This window comes from Triticum urartu, chromosome 3 (assembly GCF_003073215.2).
Source record: "Triticum urartu cultivar G1812 chromosome 3, Tu2.1, whole genome shotgun sequence".
Lineage (NCBI taxonomy): Eukaryota > Viridiplantae > Streptophyta > Magnoliopsida > Poales > Poaceae > Triticum > Triticum urartu.
This window is the reverse complement of record NC_053024.1, coordinates 120,476,387-120,486,975: the sequence shown is the minus strand read 5'-3', so window position 1 is coordinate 120,486,975 and position 10,589 is coordinate 120,476,387. Positions and strand designations below refer to the sequence as shown.

General features: G+C 46.6%; 1 protein-coding gene across 1 annotated transcript; it reads left to right on the top strand.

Moving 5' to 3' along the window:
• Window positions 1-3,909: 3,909 nt before the first annotated feature.
• On the top strand, window positions 3,910-10,098 carry LOC125546723 (SCAR-like protein 2). The gene is made up of 6 exons (XM_048710877.1): window positions 3,910-4,428; window positions 5,636-5,799; window positions 7,252-7,375; window positions 7,437-7,569; window positions 8,089-8,192; window positions 8,325-10,098. The coding sequence occupies exons 1-6, from the start codon at window positions 4,241-4,243 to the stop codon at window positions 10,096-10,098; spliced, it is 2,487 nt and encodes an 828-aa protein (XP_048566834.1). The 5' UTR covers window positions 3,910-4,240.
• The last annotated feature ends 491 nt before the right edge of the window (window positions 10,099-10,589 follow it).

Genomic DNA, 10,589 nt, shown 5'->3' with positions numbered 1-10,589 from the left:
CCATGCAAAAGAAATCCTATGTACTACGCACACGCTAGCTAACTACGCTTTGTCGTCGAAGATGTCCATGACGTCGGTGTCGGGCGCCGGGTAGATGGGCGCGTAGGAGGGTTCCGGCTCCTCCTCATCCATATACGTGGGCATCTCGTCGACTTCCGCGACGTGCTTCGCCTCCACCTCCTGTCTCCGACTATGTTTGGCCTCCGCCTCCGATTCCGACCAGAGGGAATTGAGGATCACCTGCTGCTCCGCCTGCAGATCCGCGTCCCCCACATCCTCCCTATCCTCCTCCTGCTCCACATCCTCCCCGTCCTCCTCAGCCTCCTCCTCCTCCAAGTCCTCATTCGGATCCACCGCGTCCGGAGGTAGCCCCGCGGCGATCTGGGCTTCATGCCTTGCCCGGATCTGCTCAAGGAGCTGCAGTCGACGCTCTGGCGTTAGTTATGGGTAGCTCCTTATCCGACGGCGTGGGGGCATGTCTACTAGTGGTGGCGGAAGATGATTCGAAAGTGGTGGCGGCGACGGACAGGAGGAGGGAAATGTGGACTAGTAGGGTGTTGGTGCCGACGTCCGGCTTAAATAACTGGGCTAGGCACTACGTGGTCCGCCGGAACGGCGCCATCGGTCCAATGGAGGAGACGAGCTTCGAACCGTCGGGTTTCAGAGTGTTTTCATGTGGGATCCCATCGTCAGTCAGACGTGGCGGACGCACCCGGGCCTCCCCATAGCCGCCCCAGATTTGGATTGGATATGAGAGGTGTCAGTCAGTCTGGGCATCCGAGGCCCGTTTGAGGCACCCGTTTGGGGTCTGTTTTTTTACTGGTCAGTGACCGGGTACGCCCAGGCGTTTGAGGGAGTTTGGGACACCCGACTGTGGATGCTCTAATGATTCAGGTAAAGCAATGAGGGCATAGTCACAATACCGTATTTTGTACTAGTACTAGTATGAAATGTTTCAATCCTAACTTTTTTGGGTATCACTTGAATTCATGCATGACATTCCTTTCAAACTGCAGAGAATATGTTTTTGTAGGGTGTAGAATGTGTGTCTAGTATTGATATGAGTGTTAAGAATGGTACGTTTGTGGAAATTTGTCATCATTAATTAGTTGTATGTAGCAGCTGGCAGGAGAGCATAGTCATGACGTTTTATCCATTGTCATAGCATCCATTCGTCACGAAATTAAATGCCATTCATGTGCTCCTTGCAAAAATGCAGACACGATCATTGAGCACCACTGCTCCACCATCACCCACTCTACCACCATCATTACTGATGTGAAGACTCAAGTACTTATACAAAAGGCTACATTATACTTTTGGGTATCCATATCTTATAGACAGTTCCATTAAATAATTAGGCCTACCCTAACTATAACTCAACGACATCGCAAAGCCAGAATAGATCATCTTGAGTACATGCTATGTACTCTCGCTTAGCTACTCCAACGTCATATATTTCGGTACAGAGGGAGTAATACACATTGCATCTTTATTGTCTTCTAATTTTATTTTTAATCCATTTTTAAAAGTAAACAAATAAAAACACATGCATGTAGATATTGTCTGCAAAATTTTAAAAGACCAACCACAGTTTTTAGGGGTGTGGTAGTAAGTGCACACTGACCGATACCACACATATCTTTTGTCTAAACGCCACTAACCAGCGAATGTCAGATTTTTAAGCAATCCCAACCAACGCCCTTAGAAGACCCGATGGAACGCATGGCAATTACTTTGGCAATTTTTATTTTAGAGTATGGCAAATTCTTTATAATCAACATGCATATCACTGGGGGAGCTTCAGGAAGGCTCAATGGGCTGCGGCCCGCCCATGGCTGGAGCATTTTTTTAAAGCAGGAACGCATCAGCCTCATTGAAGCATCCGTTCGTTCGTTCCTCGATAAAGGCACTCAGGGGAGGAGCTCAGGGTCCGACAGCGCACATCAGTCGCCGACTGCCACGGGGCTCACCAATGTGCTTATCTCGTGCTCTTTGACGGACCCAACTTTTTTTAGCTCCGCATTTTATGAATTTTCGCATGACAATTCTGGGTGTTCGTTGGAAAATCTTAAAAATCAGTCGTCGGTTCTTCAACATTTTTTTAATAAAATACGATAGAAATCCTCGTGCTAAAGAAAAAGATAGGCTAGACCGGTAGAAGCACACACACGCATTTTTTTACACACAGTTGACGTGACCACACCGCAACGCAAAGCACAGAACGCATGTTCCAACCCCCCGGCACAAAAACGAGAAGAGCGCCCGAGGAACAAGTGAAGTGAAACCCAAGAAGGACCAACCCGCGGCCGGAAATGGCAAGGCACCCCCGGCCCCCGCGCGACCCAGCAGCCTCCACCACAACATAATAGCGGCGGGGCGGCATCCATCGATCGAGCATCCAAGCCGAGCGACCCTGAGCCGAGCAGGCCAACTCGATTCACGGCGCGACCCTATTCTATCCGGGTCCCATTCATTTGAGATAAAAGAGATAAAAAAGACGGCCCAATGCGTGGGACCAAACGGACTTTTGTCCGTTTTATGTCCGCTTTCGACCCATTCCGATCTAAATTTACGCCGCTTTTGGGGTGAAACAGACACCACGCGGACACGCGGGTCGTCTGCGCGTGTCCTCCCCTAGCCCGCCCATCGGTAGCACAAGACGGGCCTTTTTCTATCCGTCCCCCTCCCTCCCTCCGGCCGCACCCCCTCCACTCTTCCCCACTCTTTCCGTCGCTGCCGCCGCCGCCGCTGCCATTGCAGCCGTGCAGTTCGGACGCGAGCTCGCCCAACCCCTTCCCCTCGGCGCCGGGCTCGGACGCGACCACGGCCACCTGGTTTGCGCACCCGCCGGCCGATTTTGGGGCGAATCCGATCGGTCTTGAGCTCGGCCGGCTGTGGGAGGCCGGGCTGCGGCATGGACTGGCCGGGCACCTCGCCGGAAGGCCCTGGCAGGGCCGCAAGGCCACATGCAGGCAGTGGCTCCTCCTCTAGCCGCTCGGATCTGCACCGTCGGTGGTCCGCCGGCAGATACATGAATGGCGGTCGGGCGGGCTCAGTGCTTGCCCAAAAGCTCGCCGGCGCACCGTTGCCACTCATTAAGTGCGACCGCTGCCCAAGGATGGTCGTGCGCCGCGTGTCTACAACGCCGGAACATCCCGGATGGGTGTTCATCAAGTGCTTAAACGATGGGGTATGTGCTTTTTTTTAGCTTCGGTTTGTGCTCTAGATTTAACTAGTTGTGCTAACTTCAAATTTTGTTGTGTAGAACGGATGCAAGTTTTGGTATTGGGAAGAAGAGTACATCGATATATTGATAGAGCGAAATTTAGTACATGTTCGTGCACTTTTAGCTAGCATAGAGGCTGTAAATGAGACAAGTGCACTTGTTGCTAGATTAGAGGCTAGACACGAGACTAGTGTGAGGAGGAAGCAACATCGACTTTTGGCTTGAAGAAGAAAGGAGGATGCCAGGTCGAGCCTCCTCCTCCACAGATAAACAACGAGTGCATGGAGAAGGCCCTAACCCAACTCAAGGGAGCAGTTATGGAATTTGGGTATCTTCTAAAATGTATTCTTGTGGTTCTTGTTTTCTTTGGTCTTGCTTTGCTAGTCAAAATATGATAATGTATTTTTCATGTACCAAAAATGAATGATGAAATAAAGTTAAGGACTTGCAAAAAAATAATACGCAGACAGGATGCGGCCGGGATGCGTCCGCGCGCTGGGCGCACGGCCACCGCATCTCAGGACAAGCTCAGATACGACGCCAAATCCCTACTCAAAGAGACAAAAACCGGACAAAACGGACGTCCATTTGGGATCGCGCGGTGGAGTTGGCCTAATCAATCACACCAGGCCGCGCCGCGCCTGCCTACAGCCTACTAGCATACCACGGGACGCGCCACTTGCCCACCCCCCTCGTGCCCGCAGCGCTGCGTGCGCCTCCCTTTCCCACCGTCCCTTTCGCCCCGCACCCTGTCGGAGACCGACGCTCCTCCCCTTCCTCCCCTCCCCCTCCCGCCACGCGCCTCGGCGTCGCCTCCACTCCCCTCGGCCGCCCCCTTCCGTGCGGAGGCGGCAACCTGTGACGCCCCGAGACCAAGCCGGCGCACCTGCTCCCACTGGAAAAGTAGCCGTTGCGGCGTCGCATTTATAGCGACCGCCAGGCGCCGCGATGGCCGCGCCTCGGCGGTGAGGAGGACGAGCAGGAGCGCGCTCGGTGGTTGGTGGGGCGGAGATGCCGCTGGTCAGGTTCGAGGTGCGGAATGAGGTCGGGCTGGGCGACCCCGGGCTGTACGGCGGCGCGGGGGCAGGGAAGAGGGGCGCCGCCGCCGCCGGCGGGGAGCCCGAGCCCAAGGCGCTGCTCGAGGGCGTCGCCGTCGCGGGCCTCGTCGGGATCCTGCGCCAGCTCGGAGATCTCGCGGAGTAAGCCCGCTCCCTCCCCTCCTCTCCGCTTCTGTCCGCCTCGCGGTCTGATTTTGGTTGTTCGTGCGTGGCTCGATTCGGCGAGTGTGTGTGCGTGTTTCCAGCCTTCTCGTGTGGGATCTGGTGCTCTCCGTGTGTCGCGATTTTGGCGGGCGGCTGCGGTACACTTGTGGGGAAGTGTTTGGTCGCTGGTTAGTGAGGTTGAGGCGTCTGTGCTTGAGATTGGGGGTGATTGGAAGGTAGTGGGATCTGGTGTTTGAGGTGGCTGCATTTGATTACGCGAGATTGAGTGCGGGATTCCAGGAATCATGACCGGGTTTGCGCTCGCCGATTATCGACAAAGCAGCAGTGCTGCCTGGCTGGAAGTGGATATTTGGTTTTGGGCACTGGTGGCTTTTGAGCTCATTTTCAGAGATAGCATTAGGATTGAGTCGGGTAGAACCAAATTGTGTGTCTTCGGAGCGTTATACGGGCTAACAATCAGGTGTTTTTACCGCGTTTGCTAGGTTTTTGGAGGCATGCTTTGTTGAATTGGTAGGAACTAGTAACTATTGGTGTAGTCTAGGTATGCCATATTTGGGTAAGATCCCATGTCAGGATGAATTTATTTTATCACAATACCTATATGTAAGTTGACTGAATTTGCAATTTGGGTAAGTCGATTTTGTGGAAGGAGGAATGGTTGGAGGAGGAAGAAGAAAGAAGTAGGGCCGTTGGACCTTAATCTAATGGCCCAGAAAACCGGCTTACCCAAAATGAATTTTCAGGCGACTTACGTATTGCCGGTCCCTTTATCCTATCTTTTCTTTATGATATAGACTTTGGAGAAGCTCCTGTTCTAGGCGTCCTAGTGGGTGACTGAGTGAATTTGTAGATATATCTTGTTGAATGCTTGGGGCTAAAGGAGTCTTTGTTAATTATTGTGCAAGTGTTTCCGTGGTTGCCGGCAATTTCTACTGGTTGTTGATCGAAAACTGTCACCACTCTCGGGAAGTCATTTTTTGCGATTTTACCGTTTTATTATTTATCATTGCATTTCCTATTTCCTCCAAAAAATTAATGCCATATGCTTATGCTTATGACAATGTCAGGCAGAGTTGATCTGCTAGCTTTGAGTTGGCTTCAGGCATGCTATAAATCCTCTAATATTCATCTTAAATTGTTACGTTTAGTTTCCTACGCCTGAGGTATTCTTTGGTCATACCAGATTCGCGGCAGATGTTTTTCATGACCTACATGAGCAAGTTATAACTACATCGGCCAGGGGGCGTAAGGTGCTGACCCGAGTACAGAACATTGAAGCAGCACTTCCATCTCTTGAAAAAGCTGTGAAGAATCAGAAGAGCCATATACATTTTGCTTATGTACCAGGTAGTTACTTCATCAATGACTATACATACTAGTAAATGGCACGTGCCACACACGTGTTATAAACACACATACATGTGTGTAATTTTAAGCATCATGATTTGAACTACCATACATGCAACTCGTCAATTAATTAATCATTAATTATAATGTAGTCAAGTTATGTATCTTTTTTTTCCGACTGGTTATATTTTTGTACCTTGAACTATATGAAAGAATTTTAATAAAATTGATTATGTGCATTATGATGACGCACAGCTTGGAGCTTCCCCTTTTCAAAATAATAATTATTATAAAGATATAAATAATTCAATAGTGTATATGTGTAAGATGGTTTTACAAAATTTAGAATACAAAGAGAAAATGATAACCACTTCATCCTCAAACATTTGCCTTAATAAATTTTAATACATTCTTAATCGAGCAATCCAAAGAATACCAGTTATTCATCATTACAAATAACATAATTATTCAAACATTGATTTTGTCTCTTTGGTTGTTCAAAATTTCAGACTTTATTTATGAACAAAGAAAAAACAAGGATAATAATATTTGTAAACTGAATATATAAGAGAAAATAAAATATATTTAGCTGTAAAACACACTGCATTTTTATTTTATTTGCCACTCTTTAATCGGTTAAATTGCTTCAGGGCAGAATATTGTTTCCAGCTTCTGTGCCTATGCGTTTACTCTCTCTCTCTCTATCATCATGATGCCTACTTGGTAGCCTGCGCTATAGTACGGCACATATTACTAATCTACCTGGCCTAATGTGCATGCATTCTTGTCTGCTAGTAGAAATTTCTGGATAGTGATGGGAGGATCACGTGCGCATGCTAGAAACTTCATCTGAGTGTCACGTTGGCTGCGCATGCTAGAAACTTCATCTGAGTGTCACGTTGGCTGCAGAGGGACGCAGCACACCGCGAATTCCTACAACATAGGCCGTCAGAATTGCATATCCAATGGTCTATTTGCAGCCACGTAGTCCTGCAACACAAGCCATTAAATATAAGCTGTCCGATTGGAAAGATCCAACGGTCCATATGACTTGTTACTGGTATACTATATAGAAGTATAGATGTTCACAAGTAGAAAAAGAAACGAGCTAAGGATTCTTGCGCATATCTTAGTCATCAACAATCATTTTGCCCATATTTAGTTCACACTAATTTTTCAGAGTGTATTGATAGTAGTTAAAGTTGGCTCATGTGGTCACTAAATCAGTACAAACCTCTTATGGTAATAAGTTAATCCGTCTATAATGTTAGAGTAGTCCTGGCTGGCGGTAATGAATAATGAATCTAGCTTTTGCTTTACCATTACCGGACTAACATGGTACAAAACAGTTCATTTCTAACTCAGTCTCATAATCAACTGTCTCTTGACCATAACCATCAATTTGGTTTAAGATCATCGTGCATCTTGACTTAATTTGCTAATTAAATGCAGGCTCTGACTGGCACACACAACTTCAAAATGAGCAAAATCATCTCCTATCCAGTGATTTGCCTCGGTTTATGATGGATTCCTATGAAGAATGCCGAGACCCACCACGACTTTACCTTCTTGACAAGTAAGGATGCTTGCTTTCTATTTTCAAACGCTTTTGGGTATCTAACATGATCTATTTTCAGATTTGACAATGCTGGTGCTGGGGCTTGTTTGAAGAGATATTCTGATCCATCATACTTCAAGAAATCATGGGATGTGATGAGAGCAGACAAGACTTCACATCTCCAAAAAGAAAGGAGATCTCATAAAATTAAGGTTCTATTTCTCGTTTTTTATGTCCAAAGATCAATGTCTATGCATAGCTATTTTAGTCAACACACATGCATGACTGACTTCAAATCAATTTACTTGTGTTGTCTGCTCCAGTCTACTCTATGAGCATGCCAACTATTATGTACTAATCTGAAATTAATTATTACAAAACACTCTTATTTAGAAGGGGAGCCTTGGCGCAGCGGTAAAACTGTTGCCTTGTGACCATGAGGTCATGGGTTCGAGTCCTGGAAACAGCCTCTTGCAGAAATGCAGGGAAAGGCTGCGTACAAAAGACCCAAAGTGGTCGGACCCTGTGCAAGCGGGAGCTACGTGCACCAGGCTGCCCCCCCCCCCCCCCCCCCCTTTTTTTTTTACAAAACACTCTTATTTAATCCACAGCAAGTTTTAATAATTGCTAAATTGGATGGTTGTGTCTTATTGGTATTAGTTTGGCAGATGAAAGTTTTATTTTTGCATGTTAGTAACTCTATTCTGAAAGACTTGATTGAACTTGGACAGAGAAAAGGATCACGCCTAAAAGAACCATACCATGGACAAGTCACATCCAGGCATAGGAATGGTGAATTGCAGCGAGCACTCACTGCTGTTCAACTTACCAGCAGGTTTTACACACAAATCCCAAACTCAAAGATACAGCAACTGTATATATGTTTTCATCGTCCATGACTTTGTTTTTCTTGTATATTTAATAATATAATACATCTAAAACAGTACTCTTAATAATTCTTTTGCAGCAGGCAGTGTGCATCTCCCAGCATGGATGGCCGGAGTTTCTCAGAGCATAGATCTACATCTGATGCAAGATCCAACCCTGACAATATAAGCAGATCTTCTTCATTTAGTTCAAAGGCACGACTGAGTTTTGCAGAACAAGCTTCAGATACAAAGCCTTCTGTAGTTCCTCATGATAATGGTCATGACAAGCTGTCAAATATTAATACACACAAGCTTAATGATGCCTCTTCCCCCATCTTGCTTAGCGGGACCAGGGCAGATGATCTGGATGATGATTCGAAGCAAGGTTCCCTCTCAGATGAGATGAATGCTAATTCACCATCTGTTGAATGGCATGAAAAGACTGCAATTGTCATGACTACAAGTTCTGTCTACTGTGACGATGTCGTCATGGATAGGGCTGAAAATGCAGAAACTAAACCTATTAAGCCTGTGCAGCGAGAAGTTGATCACAGGGAGATGGAGACCTTGGAGCAGCAAGGGGCCTTACTTCAGAAGGCGAAGTTGTTATTACTGTCTTCAGGCTTAAACCCCCGTGATGAAGTCCCCAGTGAAACAGACAACTATATGGATGCACTTAACACACTTGAATCTGAGACAGACACTGAGGCTGACTTTCAAACTAAAAAACGAGGGAAGCCAGTACATTCCTTCAATGCTCATGGACCTCAAATAGAGTCGGCAGATAACATCGTTGCACAGCTTCCTGATTCTTCTCCCGCTGAATTTCCTGATACAAGTCCAAATTACAGAATGTTACATACTTTTGAAAGAACTGCCGATTTCCCCAGTTTGTCAAGTGCAGATGCTCCGGATATTTCACAGCATGCATTGTCTGGTTATACAGATATACATCCTAATGAATGGTCATCTGTTACCACCATCCCTGAGAATAATGCAAATGATGCTGCCGGAGACCCCACTGAAATTTCAGAACCGGCATTGCAAGCATATACAGCTACACCACCCAATCAGAGCCCCCCTCATGCAAATGAGATTCCTGAGAGTAAGGCAGAAGTTAATCCCAGAGATTCTCCTGAGATATCAAAACCAGGGCTGTCAACCTATGCAGTTTTTCCTCCCAATAAAGAATCTGTTGTCAATCAGATCCCTGAGAGTAATGTAGAAGATGCGTCAGAAGATGGTACCAATGAAAGCACTAGTTGTCTTGTACCGGAACCTGCCATTTCCTTTGCTCCAGCTAGCGAGGCATCTCCTGCAAAAATCTTAACTGGTGATACCACTGGTAACTCTCTAATTCCTGAAAGGGGTCCTCAGGATTATCCTGGAGAAAATCATCAGGAATTTGGTGGCTGTGGCATGGCTGAAGTGTCTAATTCACAGACCATGCCTTTGAATGAGTCATCAGGGAATGGATCTGCAACCCAACACCTTCCCACACATGCTCCTACTAGTTCTGTAGAATTATCTTCTGTTAAGCTCTGGACAAATGCTGGGCTCTTCGGACTTGAACCGTCTAAACCTCCAATTGGCATATATCCTGGTTCTGCAAGCCAAAGCTACCCAGAGACTAATCAATCAGCCATAAGAGCACCTGATGCAGTTTATAGTCAAACAGACCGGCCCTCAGATTCTTCCACATATTTTGAGCACAGGGAGCACAACAATTTGAATGGCAAGCAAGCTTCAATAAGTGAGCTCCTAGAATCTGAAGGTCATGCTGAAAATGGTGCTGAAACATACTCTGCCACTGACTTGGCTGGAAGGAATAACTTGCACGTGGTGTCTGCGTCAAGCTTGAGTATTCTATAGTCTCACCTAAATAGCTTGGCGTAATCATGGTCATAGCTGTTTCCTGTGTGAAATTGTTATCCGCTCACAATTCCACACAACATACGAGCCGGAACACAAATGCAAATGGGGTGACGAAGCTACTGTAAATTCTACTCTTGCACCAAAGGAAGCAGTATTCGAGACATCTCAGTTTGAGAAGAAAACAGATAATGGCATGGATGGGCCGCCCAAATCGTCAATCTTCTCTAGTGGCCATTACTCTGAGAAATCATCTCCGCCTCTAGAGCATATGAAAATATCTTTTCACCCTATGAGTGCATCTGAAATTTCGAAATTGAACCTAGATTTCTCTGATGGCAATCTTAATGAAAATGTTGATGATATGATGTTACCGACATTTCAGTTACTTCCAGGGTCTTCTGTCCCACAGCCTGGTAGTGGTTCTGAATCAGAAGATGATACCTTTGGTAGATCTTATAGTTATTCTTCATATGATGATCTAAGTCCAC

Coding starts and splice junctions, on each gene's coding strand:
- LOC125546723 (XM_048710877.1), top strand. CDS start 4,241: ATGCCGCTGGTCAGGTTCGAGGTGCGGAATGAGGTCGGGCTGGGCGAC. Junction 7,376..7,436: donor CGACTTTACCTTCTTGACAA/GTAAGGATGCTT, acceptor ATCTATTTTCAG/ATTTGACAATGCTGGTGCTG. Junction 7,570..8,088: donor GGAGATCTCATAAAATTAAG/GTTCTATTTCTC, acceptor GAACTTGGACAG/AGAAAAGGATCACGCCTAAA.